Raw genomic sequence first — 21,741 nt, 5'->3', positions numbered from 1 at the left:
GTAAGGGTTGATTTTGATATGGGTTTTACGTAGGAAGTATAAGCCCAATAGAATGTTAATGTTGTCTTGGTCAACACCGACATCGACAGACAGCGTCTTTCAACACACTGGAGTGACAAAGGGGTCTGGAGGCTGTGGGGTGCTCTTGGTCCATGGAGATGAGACTTCTCTGGATGCACAGACCCAATGGGCTTGGGCTAGAGGAGCCAAAAGGGAGCCATAACGTTGGTGACCCAAAGGCTTGCTGGTGACTCAGTGATGACCTTCTGTCTGTCAAGAAGCATATAGACCTCACCTCATGCCCGTGAAAGAGAAGACCAGGTTTTTGTCCCATGAAGATTTCTGCATAGACTGCACCACACAGAAGCCAGATGTGTTCGGCTTGGCTAATCTTAGTGCAAGCTGGGAAATTTCAACTGAAATAACACATTTCTAAGAAATCGTCTGGTGCGGAATATTATGTATGTATAAGAGAGCGGCATGCCTATAGCACAAAGCTGGGCTACTTATTGTATGTACAGGATTTGCCTGAACCCCTCTTTCCAGCATAGTAAGTAAAAGATTTAATGGGCCCCCTCATTTTTTTTCTTGCTTGCTCTACCAATAGCTGTTAAACGGGTTTTCTGTCACACAAGACTTGAATTTCTTTAGAAAGTCCAAGTAGACCTTTCCCCAAATCTTGGCTTGCTCAGAATGTAAAAGTCAGACGTGACCTCATGACCGTTGATTTAGGTAAAAGACGGGTGGCTTTACACTCTCTCCTTCCCTACTGCCTCAGGGACTGATGATGGAACTGTAGCTCTTTCGTGATGTCCTCGCTGCTCTGAAGGAAGCACATGCCCAGGTTGGTATCAGTTCATACAAGAAGACTGGCATTGGATATCTGTACAAACCAGACAGTAACCTGCCCATCACTGAGCACAAAGGCTGAAGCATTGGAGATTGTTCACCCTGAGATCTTGGACACATGGAATCCATTTTGTTTAGGGACCAGTTGACACAGCAGGATTAACTCAGTTTGTCCTCTGAGATCCACACGCCTGACTAAGCATACCATCTACTGAAATCTATACATGTTTCATAATCTATCAGAACTACCCATAACACATAGGTAGAGGGAGAATGACCATTATTTTGTGGTATTGTCACAGCCTACGGGGCAGATGTTTCTGACAGTAGACCATAGAGGCTGTGTTTACAGACCAGCGGTTTGCCATTCCTCCATGACTTCACTCTGTCGACCTAGATACAAAAACATAGAAAACAGTGGAATAGGATTGTCAAGACACAGGTTTAATAGACAGTATAAGGATATCTATATCAAGCTAGGATTTTCAGCCCTCGAAGATGCTCTTGTGAGCATGCCTGAGTTTTCCCACAGAGATGCAGGCATCTAACATCACAAGACACATGGGAGAGCCCCAGCACTCCTGCCTCATGCAGGAGCCATGTGAGTGCTGCTTGAAGGAAATTGTCTGGCACTAGCTGCTGGTGTTAATGATATCTCTGATAGGCTCGTGTGTCAGGACGTGGGGGTATGGAAAGAAAGGACTCGAGAGTTAGCCTTGATTTCAAATATAGCTTCTTTCAACTCACTCACTGTTTAAGCTTCTGCAAAGTACTTAATCTGTTCAGTTGTATTGTTTGTCTGTTTGTTTGGTTGGCTTAGGGTTTTTTTTTTTTTCCTTGAGTCAGAATCTGGCTACTAGCCCAGACTGGCCTTAAACTCCCCCACCTTCTTGTCTCTACTTCCCAGTGTTGGGTTACAGGGCTGAACCCCCACACTCAGCCTGGACTGTTTCCCACTTGTTTAATGGAGGCGATATCGTAGCCGCTTGGTTAGGAGGCATGCCCATTAGTGAGCAACACGGTAGTCAGGTGGATCTCTCTTTGGTCAGTCCTATTTATGTTTTGTTAAAAAGCTGGTGGCCATTTCTAAGGACACCACACTGAGGCTCCTCCTCTACCTGAGCCTAAAGGGTCCGTGTCCTTTCCCAAGATCTCCGCTTTGACTTTCTTGTTGCTGTGCATTCTCTTCCGGGAGAGGCCCCGAGATCAGCACATCTGTAACTGGTTAACGTTGCTCTTCAGATGTCGAAATCTACCTATAAAACTGAGGCGCGTGTCTGTGAGGCTTCTCATCAGGGCACATGGTGCTGCTAGAATGTGTTCCCTCCGCCTATGTCCCTGTCCATGATGACACCTCCTATCCAGGTATTCACGCTAAAACTCACGAGTCTCACCCATTCTGGTCCTCTGCTAACCCCACCTCCACGCCATAGCCCCAGTCATCTTCCAGAATAGAGCCATGCACATGACGTTCTTGCGCTGATCTCCCCTGCTGGCCTGCGTTTCCTGACCGGTGAAATCCGAGCATCTCTAACTATTCTTTGTCCTCAGTCCACACTCCTGTTCCTCAGCTCCAGCTGTTCCCCGACTGGAAGATGACTTCTCCAGTCTTCCTGTGTTCTGTCCTCCCTCCCCCACCCCACCCCCTTAATCTTCATCTTTACTCTCTGGCCAGTTTCCAGACATGGCCTAGAACAGATGCCGATGCCAGCTCCCTTTGAAAAGCATTTCCGAATGTCCTGTACTCCCTCCGAAGAGAGATTAACAATCAACTTTTCAACTGCAACCTTTGGCTCTTTGGACAAAGTTCTTTCAATCGTTTCACAGCCCGTACACGAATCATCTGTGGACTTACCAGCCTCCACATCCAAACTGCATGTTTCCAGAGTTTAGATTTCCCACATCTGTTCCCAGGGCCCAGTCTACAGTAGGCACCCAATAAAAGGTTTTAAAGTAAGCGCATACTTTTATCAGCGAGCATCTGTTGCGCTCCTGTATGAGTTATGGCTGTGGTCTTGCCTGGAAAGATTTGCAGTCAAGTTTGAGGACTGATAGTTACTTTAAAAGCCAAGAGTCATTTACTATGTATGATACAAATTCCGGGTTGGGCATCTGTTAGGTGCAAAATGACTTAGCTAGTATTCTGAGAGAGATCAGTGTGCCCTCCTATCTACTAATGTTGACATACTTAAGGGGAGGCAGAGGCCTGGATCAGGGCTTGTTTGCTGGTAGGACAGAGAGTTGGGAAGATGTGAAAGCCGAAAAGTTTGACTCGGGCAGATTGTACCCAGCAGGAGAGGTCATCTACCACCGACGGCCTGGGACTGAGAGGCGTTGGAAAATTATGGGCTGCTTTTGATCATAGTAAAGATGTTCCGATGGGAGTAAACTGGCAGTTCTGTGAATGGATGGGATAGCATGTGGCAGAAAGACCTAGTACGAACACAGCTTGGTTGTCCAAGTCTTATGTGAACAGGCCTGCATCTAGCCCATGACAGGGACCCCAAGCACAAAAGAGAAACCCAGCATTTGCTATTCATTACTACTAGACCTAGAAGGAGCCTTGTCTAACTTCTCAATGTTTAATCTCAATATTTCACGGGAGTGCATCCCGAGGCTCAGGGACTCGCCCCAAGGGCTCCATAGCTGAGAGGGTCTCTGGAGTCCAGACAACAGCGCATTTCTCCATTCTGCCTAAGAGTAAGTGGTTAAACTTTAAAGCCAGAGGGCATTGAGAAATAGTTTCAGGCATGAGGAACCGTGCAGGAAGGGTGAAGGTCAACAGGAGGCTGGGGTTGAGCTGGGCTTGGACACATCCAGGCTGAGATGACAGTGAGACTAGAGGGCATGACCGGCAGTGGCAGCCTGCAGCTCGGTTAGCTCTCCGTGTGAACCTCGGTGCCGGAGAGGTTCAGAGAACACTTGGACTGAAACCAAGAAACCAAGGAGGTTGGGGTGGGGGTGTCCACTTTTGGGCACCAAACTTGGAGACTCATGCAGGGAAAAATGTGAGGCCCTCCTTGAGACGCCACAGATGCACCTGAATGCAATCCCTATTATCCAGAAGTTGATTTTTCAAATGGTCCTGTTTACCTTCCTCTGTTCTCTTTAATTTGGGCCAGGGGTCAGGAGGAAGCAAGGTTGTTGCTGTGGTGAGCATGGGTCCTTTGTTTGTGCTTCGGTCCTAGGTTAAGAGTGGATGAGAGCAAACAACGTCTTTTCCCTTTGGTCTCCCGTTTCACTGCCCCTTTCTAAATCCAACCCAAAGTTTGCACGTAGCCCAAAGGAGAACCTTCAGCGTAATAACTAATCCTGGCAGCACTTTGTAAACTGCTGGTTTCAAATGACTAGGCCTGCACATTTCCACCGACTCCAGCAATTAAAGAGTCTCCGGGGACCTAGGCAGTGCTGATGCCAGTGGTGGGTATTGCTGTTGAAAAAAAAAAAAAAAAAAAAAAACGGGGAAGAGCCGCTTTCTGAAAATAGACTGCAGGTATGGGATAGCTCATTTCCCGGCTCAATAAGGAGGTCGCCCGTCCTAGGGGGAGTCAGGTAGAGTGCTTACTGGCTTGATTTTTTTTTTCCACCAGTAAAATGTACCCACTTGGTCCTACCCATTTCACAGGGTTGGCGGGATGGGCAGAATGAGGTCATGGAGCAGCACGTACCCAAGGAGGTCTAGATGTTCATGCTGAGAGCAGAAGCCCTCCCCACCCACTCTGTGGAGATTTGGTGGCATTGATAGCCTCTGTCACTTTTGCACACCACAGGGTCTCTCTAGAGAGCTGACGAAAGTCTATCTTCTTCCCACTCCATTGTCCCCTTTGGCTTGTCCTGTATGATGTACAGTTGTAGAAAGATGGTCTGGATTGGCCTTTACCTATTATACCTCTGTTGCTGCAGCAGCCTTGGGAAGAGGAAGCTGGCTGGTCCCTTTCAGACGGACTGCTTTAAGGCCGCTTTGCAAAGTTCAGGTCAGTCAGCAATTGGCTATCTGAATTCACCTTTTATTCCCCAGGACTTAACCCTACCCACCCATTCCTCACAAATGCAGAAGAAACCTGGAACCTATCCCGTTTCTACGTAGTTCCAAATGTTGGAGTGGAGTGTGGGACGGGGACCAGGTGTTTGACAGGGGCAGGCAGAGCCAGGCATCTTATATCTACCTCTGAGGTTTCGAAGCTGCAAGATCAAGTACAGCTCACGCCCGTGCTCAGCACTGTTGGCACTGCGAGTTCATTTGTGGCCTCCCCAAGTGTTATCACTGCCTAGAGGAGCCGCAGAGCCGTACGCGCTGACTTCTGCCACTCTGTGACACCCCCACCCAGGCCTGGGTGAGGTTTTCAGCTTATGGAAGAGCAGCTAGAGGGTACTTTGTTGTCCTCTCCTCAGGGACAAAAATGGGAAGGCCTAGGGCCACACACACTCTGACCTCTAGTTGAAACATCTGTTCCCTCCCCACCCGATTGGCTTCTGCCAGGCTGTGGTTGTGAGCTCTGGTCCCACCACACAGCGGGTTCAAGAAGGCAGATTTTGCTGACAGCTCTGGCAAGAGGCCTGATGACAAATACCCTTGGAACGGGAAGCCTTGCTAATCCTTTGGGCCAAGCTCCTGCCAAGTTAGAAGCTGCCAAGTCAAGTCAGGGCCACTCTGAGGACTGATCCACAGCCCCAGGGCAAAGTGCTTGTCCTGGGCATGGGGTCACACTCGGCAGTGTCTCACAGGCTTAGCAAGGCTGGCACTAGAGGAAACAGGAGCCAAGGGCATGGCAGGAGAGAGGTTCAGGCTCCAGACCTGCCCAGGGCCTTCCCTCTTGCTGTGTGTCCCATGGTTCCAGGCGAGGGGAGCAGCATCGTTTGTCTCCCAGTTTGCACGTGAGGGGATGGGACTCTTTAGCATAGAGGGGCTGGCCTCAAGCCTTAAAGCTCTGTGGGTGAAAGCCCCAATCTGTCTGCATTTCTGATGAGCAATGTTTCCTCCTCTAGAGGAGTTCCCAGAAAAGGGTCCTAGGCAGGAATGAGAGCTGCAGAATAGCGATCTACCCACAGCAGACATCGTCATGGTAATCATAAGGAATATAGGTATAAAAAACGTCTTCCCAATGATGACCTGTAAGCCAACTTCTTTCCATCCAGAAGGTGTGTGTGTGGGGTGTGTGTGTGTGTGTGTGTGTGTGTGTGTGTGTGTGTGTATGTGTGTGTGTGTGTGTGTGTGTGTGTGTGTGTGTGTGTGAGATGCCTGTCTGGATGCATAAAGGTTCTTTACCTAATGCTTGTATGCAAGGGACCACAGGGACAGGGGTGCTGGCCCAGTGCCTCAGTGGTTGTCTTGTCAAATGTGGTCCTGCTCTCTGCAAGAGCTTAGTATTCCGGATCTAGAGCAAGGAGGAGCTGGAGCAGTGGCACAAATGGGGAGAGGAACAAGGGTGCAAACCTGACTTGCCTGGGGCTTGTGTATGACAGAAGGCTGTACTTGTCCCCCTGGGTTACCAGCTCGTGTCTAGGCACCTGCTGGGTCCGAGAAGTGTGGATCTGAAAAGGGTCCCCTTTGTTCCTCTGTTGCCAGTGTGAGGGAGGGCGAAGTAAAGGAGAAAGCCTGCATTTAGGGTCTGGCTGGCTTCTGGCTAAGTCCCAGCTGTCTTGGGTGACTTAGTGAAAGTAACCTCATTGCTCTGGTCTTTCTCTGTTACTTCTCTAAGATGTGAGGCTGTGTCCCGTAGCAGGGCAGGCTGATAATTCAATGTAATTCTATTCAGAGGACTCTTAGTCCAATCACATGCGGGGCTGCTCCTGGCTTGCCCTGGAGGCAGGACTAGGCTTCATGGCCCCACCAGTGGTACACTTGCTGGTTGCAGAGTGGGAAAGAGGAGGCGAATCTGACTGTTACGAGGCATACCTGGCAAATGACACAACATTTCAGAGCAGACTCTGCTCCTCTGCTCTTCATCCCTTTATGTCCACATCTGGGGATGCTAGCAATTCCACCCTTGGAGAGCTAACGTGGGACTTCAACAAAGGAGCCAATCCTTCTGAAAACCCTGATAGAAGCAAGGGTTGCACCTGGTTACCCCTCGGTTACTAACGACACTCACTCCTCCTGGGAGGGGGAGGGAACGCATCTGCTTACCCCCAGGACTCACTGCATCCTCCTTCACACTGGACTGAACAGAGCAGCTCCCTTCCTGCCATCTACACACCAGGGCTCAGATGGGGCTGCAGATTTACTACTCTGCTTATTTCTTATTTCTTATTTCTGCTGACAGCCTGTTACTTGGTGAATAGAGGTGTTGGATAAGAGCCTGGAGATCAAAGGCATCTTTACAGTGGGACTTTCTTGGTATTTATTCTCCAGTCTCGGGAATGAATACTTCCTGGCACCATATCTGAGTGTGTCTTGGGCGGGGGAGAGAATATGAATATGTGTGTGAAAAGAGGGGAGGATACACACACACACACACACACACGATAGATAGATAGATAGATAGATAGATAGATAGATAGATAGATAGATAGATAGATAGAATATGTGTGTGAAAAGAGGGGAGGATACACACACAGACAACATAGATAGATAGATAGATAGATAGATAGATAGATAGATAGATAGATAGATAGAATATGTGTATGAAAAGAGGGGAGGATACATACTACAACATAGATAAATAGATAGATAGATAGATAGATAGATAGATAGATAGATAGATAGAATATGTGTGTGAAAAGAGGGGAGGATACATACTACAACATAGATAAATAGGTAGATAGATAGATAGATAGATAGATAGATAGATAGATAGACTATGTATGTGAAAAGAGGGGAGGATATGTACACACACACACACACACACACACACACACACACACACAGAGCATGGTATGTATGTTTATGAAGGTCAGAGGAGGATGAATGGCCTGCTGTGTTACGGTCTGCTCATTCTCCTAAGCTAGACTGGAGGGCAGTGAGCCCCAGTGATCTTCGTGCCTGTGCCACCCTCAGTGCTGCAGTTAGAGCCCTGCAGGACCAGCTCTGTTGTTGTGCCTTAAATGCTGGGATCTGAAATCATCCCCATGCTGGTGCAATGGGCTTTCTTATCCAGAGAGCTATCTCCCCAGCCCCAGGGCAAACCTTTTTGTCTTTCTTTTCTTTCTTCCTCTGCTGGTTAACTCCTCTCTTCCCTCCCACACCCTCTCTTCTTACTTCACCTGCATTTCTTCTTTCATTCACTCCTCTGCGCCTTCTTTAGTTTCTTCTTCCATCCCATTTCTTACGTCTCCTTCGGCCCCTTTCTTCCTCCTCTTCTAACTTTGTAACTCCTTGGTGGCCTTCCCTCAGTGACATTTAGCACAACTTCCTGCAAAACAGATAGCCAAGGAAACCTGCCCACTTAAAAAAGAATGTTTTTATTTTTTCAGATTTCAAAAAATAAAGGTGCCCCTTAGAAGTAATCCGAAAGCAAAAGCAGGAAAAGCTAGTCCCTGTTTCAGTGTTATAGAAAATAGTAATGTGGATAAAGATTATATATTTATATATAATCTATATTATATATTATATATTAGGAGGAAACCCAAAGGGCTTAGATGGGTAGTGGGTGAGGCGCAAGCCTATTAAAGGTTTGGAGCTGGAACCAAAATCGTGCAAAGAAGCAGGCAAAGAGTGGAGGGAAGAATGTTGTAGCTAGGGACAGCACTAAATACCCAGGCCCGAGGCAGCTAGCACGTGGGTGTGTGAATGCAAGGGAAGGGCTGGTGTGGGAGGGGAGTCTCCCGTGTTGTCACATGTGGTGATGGAGTGATTTTGGAAGCTTCGATACAAGAGGGGACCTGCCTGGGTGTCTGCTTGAAGAATGTCTTCTGACCAGCGGATTATATGATTAGGCATGGATGGAAGGACAGAGAGAGGACAGACAGGAGGACAGAGGTTGCAGTAGTTCAGGAGAGGGATGGTACTAGTTTAGAAATAGGGATGGCCCTGCGAGTGAGTGGCTCTCTATGATCCCAGAACATACATTTTACATTTGTGGGTATAGATGACACTCACCATGTTCCTTCCAGGTCCTGTGCTAAAGAAACGTTTTACCCATGTACACTGTACACTGGCTATGCCACAACACTCTGACATCCTTTTGTATACAAGGAAACCAAAACTCAGAAGATACTATAAGAACATCTGTCTCTCTCCATCTCTTTGTCTCTGTGTTTCTGTGTCTCTCTCTGTCTCTCTGTCTGTCTCTGTCTATCTGTCTGTCTCTGTGTTTGTGTGTGTGTGTGTGCTTGTGTGTGTGTTTGGGTGTGTGTGTGTTTGGGTGTGTGTGTATGTGTGTTTGAGTATGTGTGTGTGTGCTTGTGTGTGTGTTTGGGTGTGTGTGTTTGGGTGTGTGTGTGTATTTGGGTGTGTGTTTGAGTTGTGTGTGTCTTTGGGTGTGTGTGTGTTTGGGTATGTGTGTGTGTTTGGGTATGTGTGTATGTTTGGGTGTGTGTGTGTTTGGGTGTGTGTTTGTGTGTGTGTTTGGGGGGGTGTCTGTTTGGGTGTGTGTGTGTTTGTGTGTGTGTTTGGGGGGGTGTCTGTTTGGGTGTGTGTGTTTGTGTGTGTGTGTTTGGGGGGGTGTCTGTTTGGGGGTGTGTGTGTGTTTGGGTGTGTGTGTGTTTGGGTGTGTGTGTGTTTGGGTGTGTGTGTGTTTGGGTATGTGTGTGTGTGGTGTTTGAGTGTGTGTGTTAGGTGTGTGTGTTTGTGTGTGTGTTTGTGTGTGTTTGTGTGTGTGTGTTTGGGTGTGTGTGTTTGGGTGTGTGTGTGTATTTGGGTGTTTGGGTGTGTGTGTGTTTGGGTGTGTGCATGTATGTGTTTGGGTGTGTGTGTGGTGTTTGAGTGTGTGTGTGTTAGGTGTGTGTGTGTTTGGGTGTGTGTATGTGTGTGTTTGTGTGTGTGTGTTTGGGTGTATGTGTGTTTGTGTGTTTGGGTGTGTGTGTGTTTGTGTGTGTGTGTTTGTGTGTATGTGTGTTTGTGTGTGTGTGTTTGTGTGTGTGTGTGTTTGTGTGTGTGTGTGTTTGAGTGTGTGTGTTTTGGTGTATGTGTGTGTTTGTGTGTGTGTGTGTGTTTGGGTGTGTGTGTGTGTGTTTGGGTGAGACCAATCATTTCTTCTCCCAAACAGACTTGGATAGGGTGTGGAGGAGCTGTTTGTTTTGTTCGCCTTTTCATGAGTGTTCTGATGACAGAACTGGAATTAGAAAGAGCTTAAGCATGTCTCACTTCCCAGTTCAATGTTAGCTACTTAACCCCCAGCTCAATGGAAATGGGACCGTACACATCCCCACTTGAAGTAGCTCAGTTCCTGGAACAGTCATCTGCTGCCTCAATGCTAGCCAGTCACAAAGGCCCAGGAACAGACGCAAGCAAGGATTTATGGTTCACTCAGGTGCAGTTGCTCCGAGTCAGTCAGTGGCTGTTCTGGCCTTAGCTGGATCTACACTTCTAAGGAGCAGGTGATTGAGCTGATCTCCTGGCCTCTCTAGTGTCCTCCCTTGCAGCAGGCTTGCCCAAACTCATTGATGGCGATGACGCACACACTACTGACAGAGACAGGATCCTGCACAGTGCCTTTAGGTTCAGCTGCAGGAGGCCAAAGCACTCTTCCCATGTTCTGTTGGCAGTGCAAGATAGGAGCTGAGCGCAGAGTAGAGAGGCTTGGAAATGGATTATGCCTGAAATTGCAAAGCCACATGGGAAATTTGTGGGCAGGGGAAGAATGGGACCTTTGGCCACTGGAATGTACCTGCACTTGTAGGGTGCTTGTGGAAAGAGACAGTGTCCCTTGCCATCAGAACAAACTAGCTGACCTGGACTCAAAGTCTGGGAAGACCCACACTTTTAGGATATACTCAGGAGGCTTTTATTTAATCTCTGTCCACATGACAAACTCTCCTTATTGATCTTGAAATATGGCTATAGTCCCTTATGGGCTTCTTATATGCTAAAGGGATTTCCAGGAACAGGTGTGTTTTATATTGGAGCAGGCAGGCTAAGACCCCCTGAATGTGGTTTTCTCCTGATTCCAAGAGAAGAAAGGATGCTATTAGGACTGTCTGGGATCTGGGAGATCATAACAAGCAAACAGACCTCAAACTAATGATAGACAGGGGAGAAGCAGGCAGGAGAGAAAGACCTGAGACCAGGCTTTGGATCTGGAGGCTTTTTACCCATTGGATGGAAAGGGATCCCTTTGGACAATGCACAAATCACCTCTTTTCCCAGGCTGCCTGCCTGCCTGCCTGCCTGCCTGCCTGCCTCCCTCCCTCCCTCCCTCCCTCCCTCCCTCCCTCCCTCCCTTCCTTCCTTCCTTCCTTCCTTCCTTCCTTCCTTAAATATTATTTACTTTTATTTCATGTGCATTGGTGTTTTGCCTGCCTATATATCTGTATAAGGGTGTCAGATCCCTTAGAACTGGAGCGATAGCTGTTATCTACCACGTAGGTGCTGGAAACTGAACACAGGTCCTTTAGAAGAGCAACGGGGCTCTTAACCACTGAGTCATCTCTCTAGACCCATCTCAGTCTTTCTTGATGGAGGATGATTTCCCTCAGCCCGCTTATGTCTTGACGGACTAACACTGCGTGGTGATGAAGTCTTTGTCTCTTTTTGCATGGCTGCTTTAAATCTAATGCCTGTCCACCGGAGTGGGGAGCACTTCAGAAGGATTTGCAGCTCCTGCAACTAGCCTTGGGGACCAAATAATAAATAAAATGGTTATTTGTTACTTCAGTGCAGCTGTAATTTAAGAACACAGACCAATGACCTGAGCAGAAAGGACACAGATTGCTGCTATCCCCATTCACTGATGCCTGCCAGCTAACTGGACAGGGACTGGTAAATTCTCATGAGAGAAGGTTAATGGGAAGGTTTCGGCAGGCCTGTGAGGTGACCAAAGTGGAGCCCAGTGCTGGGTCTGAAGGTGACTTTGAATCTCTTCCCAGATTCCCATAGGATCTCTGTTCTACCTTTCCCTCCAGAATCCTCCTTGGCTCTTCTGCAGAGTGTCACCATGAGGCCAATAGAAGAATATGATGCCTAGCAGACTGCAGATTCTGTGCAATGGGATTGAACCTGAAGGGTTTAAATCAAACCCGAGAAAAACATCAAGCTTAAACATGGCAAATACGAGGTGGGGGTGGGGTGGGGAGGACACAGTCATGTCAACATTTTTTAAAGAGGGTGCGGCCTCTTCAGATTCCATATTCCCAATATAGTGAGTCACAGCTACGATCACCCCCATTGATTCTTGGGTGTCTCCCTTGTCCCAGGCCATGTCTCGTCCTGAAGATGCCCACCACTTCCTTACCACATCAGTTGCAGATTTCCATTCAGTTTCATGGTTATCTAGCTATTTTTCATGTCTTTCCTGACACCTGATCCTGAATCCCCCATCTCCCTCTCTCCAGCTCCCTCCCTCCATCTGCCTCTTAGGGCTATTTTATTTCCCCTTCTAAATGAAATTCAGGCTTCCTCAGTTGGGCCTTCTTGTTTAGGACCAGCAGAGAAGGGGTTGGGGGGAAGGATTGTAGGATGGGGTTGACCAGGAGGGGGCAGTGAATGGGATGTAAAAATAAAATTAAATTAAAAAAAAAAAAGAGGGTGAGTCACTTGAGGAAATTAAATGTTCTTATTTATGATTTGAAAAACAACTGCCAACACAATAAGGGTAGAAATCCCTAACTCTGAGACTGTGACCCTTTGGGGTTTTATGGTGTGAGGTTTCCACAGCATCTTCCACTGACGTCTGGACGGTGGGATTACCCACCTCACCTCATTCCACCTCGTGTTGCTGATGCAGATGCTGATGCGGTGAGATTAAAGCTCGTCCCGAGGAAGAAGAAGTGGGAATTAGAAGCATTTGAATCGAGCTGGAACTAGCCCTGGAGGTGGATGATAAAATTACTTACTAAAAAGTTAAGAGAAATCAGACTTGCTAAAACTGTTAGAAGCAGAATGGGGGTGGGGGTGGGAAGTGGTTGACTGTGAGCCTGGCATCTCAAAACCTGTCACTTCCTACGTACCAGCAAAAACCAGTTAGGAGACAGAGGAAACCAGTAACAGCTACTATAGAGCATTTAAAATTAACAAACACAGCAACCATGTGACAAGTTAAGGCCACTGTAAGAACTGAATGTTTTTTCAAGACCCCCTCCCCCCAGTAAAAATAGGGTATCGAATGTGTAAGGACATTGGTTCACCTGCAATGTTCACCCAAAACTCCCAATGAAGAGTTTAAATAAAACTCCACAAACACATTCTGAAGCTCACCTAAAAGGATGCATGTAAGGGGCAACCACAGACATCCTTAAAACATACTGTAATGAAGACATAACTAGTCCTGTCAAACTTTAAGCCTTACCCACACCAGTCATTAGAGCCAATCATTTGGAAAACATTAGCTAGCATCTCTTTTTTTCTTTTTAATGTTGTACCCAAAATGAAATTCTGAGTGAGTCAAATAAGCCAGTTAGAGTTGCAATAAAGAAAGTACAGGGTTATAGACAGACACATGAACATATTGTGTACACATGTCAGATACACAGTTACAATGGAACGATCTCTTAGAGGTGAAACTCTACACCGTCCTAAGCAGGGTGGGAAAGACTGTCCAGTGTAAGCTGGGTAAGGAGTCAATGAAGTTTAATTTTAGAATTGGATAAGCACTGGGCTCCAGAGATCGCTCAGCGAACTAGAAATACTTGCCACTGAGCCTGGTGGGCTGAGTTTGACACCCAAGACCCACACGGTAGAAGGAAAGCGCCAACCCACACAAGCTGCCCTCTGACTTCAACTAATGTGCACACAGGGGCTCACACAGGCTCACAAAAATAAATAAAATATAATAAGTGTCTTTAAACTATAAAGCAAAAATCTATTCTTTTTCAATCTTTATGAGAATTTCATATAAGTATATTCTGTTTATATTATCATTTCTACCCTCCCCTCTTTACATCCCACTACTCCTGTGCCCCTTCACTCCTCAAGTTTATAGCTTCATACTTAATTATACATGCAATATTGTTATTTAGTTATATTATAATGATAAAGTTATCATTAGAAACATCACGTATGTATATCCTGCTGAGTCTGCTTAGTGCTGTCCCAATGTATGTGTGGTTAAGACGGACTGCTTAAGATCGGATAAACTGCTGGGGGCTCGTCCCCGGAGAAGACCTCCCTCTCTCAGCAGCCGTTGAGAACTAACCTGTAGCTCTTTATCTAGTGGTAGGGCCATTTAAGATTCCCCCATCCGCATTGGTGTATCAGTCGGTGGTGTCACTGTTTGGCTGAGATCTCCTGAGTGTAGCTTCCCCGTCGTTTATAGAAGACCCTATCTCAGAGCAGATATTTGGGTCCCCTCTGGGTCTTACAATCTTTCTGCACCTGCTCCCCAACTCCTCGTGTTCCCTGAGCCTTTGTGCTGTAGATGTCTCAGTTGGGGCTGGATAAAAGTGTGGGTACACAGAGAAGAACTGACTCCTGCAAGAGCTCTCTTTCTCTCTCTCTCTCTCTCCCTCCCTCTTGCGCGCGCGTGCGCGCACACACACACACACACACACACACACGCACACGCACACGCACACGCACACGCACACGCACACGCACGCACGAATATAACAAATTCATGTAAAAAGGTAGGAGAGGGAGTAGATGCCTATAAACTGGTCAGGAATGTGGCGATGAGACGTTAGGTAGGATTTGTTGTTGTTAAGTTCAAAGACAGTTCCTTCATGAAAAATAGCATCCCTATCTGATGGACACGAGGTTCCATTTAAAGGCAAGGTCGACAGGCACAGGATGAAATTGTTATTATCACCACCCAGCACAGAGCTCAGCAGTCCCTAGAAGCTGGAGCTGCGAGGCAGCTTGGCTAATGAGAAAAACCCCATCACCTGCCAATGCCTGGGGGTGGGAGGGGTCCTTCCTCTTTGGCAGGCCGCACACAAAGAGAGCTCAAAGCAGAGAAGGGACCTAGAAGGTCGTCTGGGTCATTTAGTTTTCAAGCTCCCTTCCAGGCCTTTTCAGAAACAGGCTAGCGGGGTTGCAGTTTCACTACAACATAAGCAATGGGTCACGTGCATCACCCTGGGGTGGGTTTTTAATGAAACCTAAAGATTTCTTCCTACATTGGGGGGGGCTACCCTTGGCAATGAGGAAGAAGAGGAGCATGGCCAAAGGCAGCCAAGCTGTGTCCTCTCATTTATTCTCCGGGCATGAAAGGAGCAATTGTAAAACTCAGATGAAACCAGAAGTTAAGCTGCAGAACTCCCAGCATAAACATTTGGTCTGTTATTAAGTTCACTTTCACCAGCGAGACAAAGAAACACAATCCCCCCATTGTTCAGGGAATGTTTATGCAGTCCGGTGGCTTAGTCTGTAGAGGGTTCAAGTAGAAGTAAGGCTGTCTCCGTTGTGCCCTTTCTGGTCTACTAAATGCTTTTATTCTAATGTGCCCCTTCTCAGCATCCGTATAGCCACTCTTACTGTGGGCGTGGTGTATCGCAACATCCTCGTATCAGACCTGTCTCCACCTGTGGCCCCTTCAGTCCTTTTAACCCCCAGAGTCCTGTTCTCAAATTCCTCCCGTGACATTCAGAGTTATTTGGTTTGTCATGTCCCCGCAACCCTCCTCCCTGTGGCCACAGCTCCAGTAGTTTTACCTAAACTCATTCTGTCTTTTGGTTCTGGGTTCCAACAACTGATGACTACTGGCAGCTACTCAAAAAAAAAAAAAAAAATGCGAACCGGATGGGTAGGGGTGTAGCAGAGCGATGGAGCACTTGCCCACAGTGCTTGGGGCTCCCCCAGGTTCTATCCCCAGGGGAAAACAAGTAAGCCAACCGAGAGCTGAGGAGATGGCCCAGTTGGTCAGGTGTCTGCCACAAAAGCATTAGGACCTGAATTCAGATCTCTAGAGCCCATGGTAAAACCCAAGAGGGAGAGAGGGGTGGAGACAGGTGGATCCCTGAAGCTCATTGGCCGGCCAACCTAACGAGAGACACCTTCATGAAAAGTAAAGGTGGAGCATGGTTGAGAAATGGCAGCCATTGTCTACCTCCTTGCTCCGTATATGTATCTTTGTACACACATCTGCACATGTGCACACACCTACACTGACAGGTACACACACAACAACACAGCACACAGAGACACCGAGGTTCTTGCGTTCATCTGAATGCTATGCCTAGAGTGCCTTTTTGCGGATTTACTATCATCTCAAGATGCAGCTCCACCCGGTGTCGTCGCCAGGATCTACCTAACCCCGCCCCCCACACACACCTCTTCTGTGTTAGGTATGGTTTCCTACACTCTGCGTGCACACGAGGTTGACTTACATCCTACAACCACTACACCCTACCCTAACTGGCTAATTCTAGCTCTGTCTCTGTGACTCATCCGGGAAACGGCCTTAAGTGACGACCTCTATCCATTACATCATCCAGCCATATCCATGTCAGGGCAGGAGCTTAAATAGAGCAGGAAATCTAGGGGCCGGAGTTGACGAAGACCCTGGAGGGATGCTGCTTACTGGATTGCTCCTTAGTTCTTGCTCAGCCTGCTTTCTTAAACCACCCAGGACCACTAGGTCGGGGCTAGCACCAGCCACGGTGATCTGAGCCCTCCCACATCAATGGTCAATTTAAAAAAATGCACCACGGTCTTGCCCTAGGCCAAGCTGGTGGACACGGTTTCCCTGTTCAAGTTCCTTCTCCTAAGCGACGCCAACTTGTGTCCAGTTGACATATCAACATATCATTCACTACCTATTACAATGCGAGTGTTAGGAAAATGGGACTCATGTGTGTGTGTGTGTGTGTGTGTGTGTGTGTGTGTGTGTGTGTGTGTTTAAACTTTCTTCATCCTGTTTGTGAACAAGTACATATGTATCTTTGTTTTGCCTGGTAAGATATGAGTCAATCATGTTCTGCCTGCTGTGTTCTCAGAAATACAGTGAAATTGAATAAGACCCAAAAGCAGCAAGGGCAGAAATAAGTGGATTAAAGACTCCAAACACTCCTAAGTGGCTCTGACCTGGGTTGCCTTAGAGTTGGCATGTTAAAACTCCTGTGTGTTTTCCAGGCCAGCTGTTGCCAGCAAACCGAAACACACCGAGTCCCATTGACCCCGACACCATCCAGGTCCCAGTCGGGTATGAACCAGACCCCGCAGACCTTGCCCTCTCCAGCATCCCGGGGCAGGAAATGTTTGACCCTCGCAAACGGAAGTTCTCCGAGGAAGAACTGAAGCCACAGCCCATGATTAAGAAAGCTCGCAAAGTCTTCATTCCTGATGATTTGAAGGTAAATTGGAACTGGTAATCAGGCTATGGGCAAGTGGAGAGTGGGATCATGGGAAAACTAAACAGGTTTCCGGAAGTCTGTACGCCTCACTTGGAAACGAAGGACCCGAGAGTTCTGATCGTGTTTGTTGGCACGTGACTTCTTGGCACGGTACTTCCTTTAGGAGCGTTCTGAAATTGCTTTCATGTCTTGATACTGATCAGACTTAAGATGTCCAGCGATGTTAAGTCCCAGAAGGAAGCAAACTGGCTCCTCTCTACAAAGGGTCCCAAGAGCCCATGCTTCAAGCTCAAATCGTTTAAAGTTGCAAAGGGGTTGGGGAGATGTTTTGAGAAGGGCACTGGGACTGCACCTCAGTTTTCTGAGTCTTACATCTGGTGTTCATTGTTTGTTGAGAGTGAGCTCTGCCATTTCCCTGAGTACCTGGGGGAACTAAACAAGTCTGACTTTCTTTCCCTTTGCGTATTACAGACTCTGGGTGACCAGGATGACATGTTATGGGTAGAGACAGTGGATCCACTGCTATTATCTGACGTTAACTAAGCGGGCAGTTCTGGGTGGTTTTGAGGTCCTGGGTTGAAGGGTATGGCATCATTTATCAGGAAACAGATTCACCTGTTTATTCTGAGCCATTTGCCTTAGGATGTAGAATGTTCCTGAAATTATGCCAGCACAGACATAGTTATGGCTAGCCATTTCGTAGGACTCATTCTGTTTATGCTTCTTTCCAATCATAAGAAAAATAGATGATTACATGTATTTAAGGTATTCGGATCAACTATAATTAGCCCTTTCCTAACACCTGATTTCCATCGCCCAGTCCTAGATAGGCTAAGACGTAGGCCAGTCTTTTCACCTTTTTATATCTAGAAAGAGTACAAGAGGCAGATGTACCCAGAAGATCTGAAGCATGCCTAGAACTCCTTAATTGCTACAAAATGGGCAAGAGTCAGGGCTGACATCCAAAGTTATCGCCTTACAGTTGAGGATACGGAGAAGCAGAAAGGGGAACTGAGGTGAACTCTACTTTTAGAGCAAGTCGGGTTCTAGAAAGGTCACTGTAGCATGTTAGCCCAGACAAGGGGCTCTTGCATAACAAATCAAGAGCTGATACTCAAGATTCAAAACCAACAAAGTCTACAGGAAATGTACCAGAAAAACCCAAACTTCTCGGGGCTTCCATGGTTAGACCCTAAGGGGCCACGGGATCAGATCCAAACTGAAAATTACCTTCTGGCAGTTGGACGCCTTCCAGAATCTTGAGTTCTTAGCAATCTAGTTCTGTGTTCAGCCTGGGTCTCTTCTTGACTGGGAAGTGGTTTGACAGGGTGCTACCAAGGAGTAGATTAAACTGTAGCCAGACCTTTACAGAGTTTCCAAGTTTTCGTGTTTAAAGAGTGAGCATACTTAATGGTCAGTGTACACTTGGCAGCAAAGAGGCCGTGATGAACCATCTGGACTGGAATCCTAAGTATTGCTGCTGTCGTGGCCAAGCCTGCCCTTTCCCCATGGCGGGTAGGGCACTGGCAGGAGCCTTCTCCTGCAACAGGCCCTCAGAGGTGTTTTTCAATTGCAGGTGAAAACCCAAAGTGCAAATCGGGAGCTGCTGAGAAGCAGGAAGAAGCTCTGTGAGGGCTTCTCCCTTCAGCAGAGAGGACTGAGCCGGGGTGGGTGGGAGACAAGGTGTGCGTGGCCCTTAGCACAGAATGACAAGTCAACCAGAAATGGACTGGGGTGGGACCTACCAAGAGTGTTCTTCCCCACAAGTGCTTAGCTTTCTCTCTGAAGCTGGCCTTTCAGGTTAGCATATATAATGCAGGAGACCTAAACGATGACATACAGGGATTCCTCACTGATAATACACAGTCACATTTTTTTCTTACCACTCTGGAAGGCCATTCATTCACTTGGCAAGCATCTTTCAGAGGCTTAGGGGATGGTAACGTTTGCCAACATCAGCACCGCGCTTGATCTCGTGGAATTCTGGTCTGTACAGAATAGGGGAGTGTCATCTGTTAGAGGTAAGAGATGAGTGGGTCCCTACATGAAGGTAATTGAGCAGACAGAGGGCATCAGCTCTGGGGAGGTATAGGATGGACCAAGGCAGCCAGTGTCCAGTCTGTCATTTCCACTAGAGATCCTATCTCCCTGTCTCCAATCAGAAGGATGAAAGGAGGCAAGCCGGTGCTGCTAGACCAGGGTATCCTTCCGTCTTCATTCTCTCCATCCTTTCTTACAGTTCTGTTCTTTGCTTTACTCTGTCCCACACTGTTGCTAGTTCGTCTGCATGTGTGAGCAGGTGAGGCTGGGGAAAGGCATTTTATAAGTGATAAGAGACCTGAGTGAAAGCTCCCCGTGAGAACTGAGTGAGAAGAGTTGATTGTTACATTGTTACAGTTGGTGACTCCTTGGTCCTTAAAGACCTGGTCAGATTGTCACAGAACACCAAATCCATTCAACCACTTCCCAAGGCTGTGCTCATGTCCAGCCTCACCTCCTGCCCTCAGGTGCCCTTGTGTGTAGGTTCTGATCCGTTAGGATTCAGCCCTTCATTAGAATGTTCTTGGAAACCATACTCCTAGGCATTTTGACAAGTGTGGTAGGCTTCCTGATACTATAAAGAGGGGTGCAATGGAGAAGGACATCCAGGTCGCACAAAGAGCCTCCATCAGAGCCGGAGGCTTCACTGCTGTGCAGATATCTTTGGTTCCCCTCGCTTGTGTGTGTCACTGGGTTTCCCAGGACCTCCCTGCCATCCTCCCTTTCTGCCTTTCCCACCAGCTTTGAGAAGCACAAACAGCAAATTCCATCAACAACCACACATACCTATCCACACTTGCCCATCCAGGCATTCCTCAAAGGGCTCCCTCCTCCCTGAGAAGAATTCGCCAACCAGCTATTACGACGATACCTTTTTGATCCCGTTACACATTATGAAATGTGTAGAGGTCTAGAGCCACTTTATGAACAAAGGACAATCCTGCGGCCAGCAGGCAAGAAGTACCCTCACAACGCTTTCCGTCTCACAGACGGTCTTCACACAGGGTCTGCTGAGAATAACGGACAGGTACAGAGGCAGACCACTGATCCCCAACTTCTTTTGCACCTTTTGAGCTCCACCCATGTGAGTGACTTCCTCCAGTGCCAACTGTCCTTGGCATCTCCAGAGAGGGGGAGGGACTGCCCTCACCCACCGATTCTAGGTGATATGAAATGAAGTATCAGCTTTGCTAAGACAGAGATAGTCACTGTAGCAAGTTTGCTGATACAAAAGGAGTTGCAAAAATTATGTTTGACACCATCCCCTCTGCGGGTTAAGAATGTCCATAAGTTTCCCCATCAGTCCGCCTAGGGAGCTTCCTTTTCTTTTGGTAGGAGGAGCAATGATGGAGGAAGATAGGGGAATTCCAGATAGGGTAATTGAAACCCAGCAAGTAGTTACAAAGGAAATTAGAATACATTATTTAAATGTTAGCCATTGGTAGGAGCACATTGAGTAATGAAAGCTAATATATATTTTTTTAATTTCTGTTTTCAATTACTGAAGTGTAAATGCCCCTTCTGATAGCTCAGGGTATAAACTAGAAGGGTGGGTGAGCCTCCTTGTGTGTGTTGCCTCACTGGATTGGTCCCCCTAATAGTGGGACTTATATTAGCCACTATAAATCCAGCTGACCATCTCTGTATCAGTAAACTATAATGTTAATCGAACTCTGATAAACATGCATGCTCTCCAACAGATTGCTGTCAGTTCTACCCATATCACAGGGTATCACACACATCTTTGCAGTCCCCACCCCACCCCACCCTAACCCAGGTCTTTATTTTTAAAATCTGTAGAGTTTTCCTTCTTGTGACTATGATCATGTGGTTACTAGAGACAATTCGTTTTCCTCATTTTTAACTTTTGCAAATAATTTTATAACGAAAATGAATCTATGTCTATGAACATGGAGACTGCTAGATGAAATCATAGAGGTGGAATTGCTACATCAACATTATAGTCATTCCGATAGATTTTAGAGAGGCTTGGCATGGTGGTGCTAGGGAAGCAATGGCAGGAGGATCAGGGGTTCGAGACCACCCTTGGCTACATAGTCAGTTCAAGACCAGCCTGGACTATGTAAGACTTTATCTTAAAGGGAGGTATTAGTTAACTTAAAATGTATATGTGCCTATTATTGAGAGATATCACCATATTGACTTCCAATGACACAGTCCCAACTTAGAGAAGCCTACATGTAAAAAAAAAAAAAGTTTAAAAAGTTCAACAAAGAAAGTGAAGAAAATTGGAATGGAATTTAGGGTGTGGTGAACCTTCAGTGTTCAGCTGAACTGTCGGCTCTGCCTCATTGGCACACAACTGAGTTGGGCAAAGCCTGTTGCGACAGGTTGGCCCTTCTCTAGGACAGAAGCCATGGCTGGCAGACCATACCCTCAGACATGTAGAAGCTGTAAAGGAAGGAGACGGAAATTAAGAAACCCAGGCTGGTGTCTCAGCACACCCCTGGCTGCCACCCAGTGCTGCTGAAACCTAATATCTTGTTTCTTTTTCCTTCTGTAACT

General features: G+C 47.1%; 1 protein-coding gene and 1 long non-coding RNA gene across 5 annotated transcripts in view; one reads left to right on the top strand and one right to left on the bottom strand.

The window, feature by feature from the left end:
- Hlf (HLF transcription factor, PAR bZIP family member) overlaps nt 1–21,741 on the top strand; it is a 57,660-nt gene that overhangs the window by 31,479 nt on the left and 4,440 nt on the right. For 3 of the 4 annotated variants that reach the window (XM_006247136.4, XM_063269885.1, NM_001100764.1), the window contains exon 3: nt 16,955–17,175. In XM_006247136.4, coding sequence (XP_006247198.1) covers nt 16,955–17,175 — 221 coding nt within the window. Of the gene's footprint in view, nt 1–11,850; nt 12,469–16,954; nt 17,176–21,741 lie in introns of those variants that run through there. The other variant, XM_039086873.2, reaches the window with a different exon arrangement.
- Nucleotides 12,484–17,036, bottom strand: LOC134480714 (uncharacterized). Its single transcript, XR_010055442.1, has 2 exons — nt 16,907–17,036; nt 12,484–12,753 (listed from the first exon to the last, which is right to left on the bottom strand). It is a non-coding gene; the product is annotated as an uncharacterized LOC134480714 (long non-coding RNA).

The sequence above is a fragment of the Rattus norvegicus genome, chromosome 10 (genome assembly GCF_036323735.1).
Source record: "Rattus norvegicus strain BN/NHsdMcwi chromosome 10, GRCr8, whole genome shotgun sequence".
NCBI lineage: Eukaryota > Metazoa > Chordata > Mammalia > Rodentia > Muridae > Rattus > Rattus norvegicus.
The sequence above is the reverse complement of the archived record's forward strand: the minus strand, read 5'-3'. Positions and strand labels throughout refer to the sequence as shown.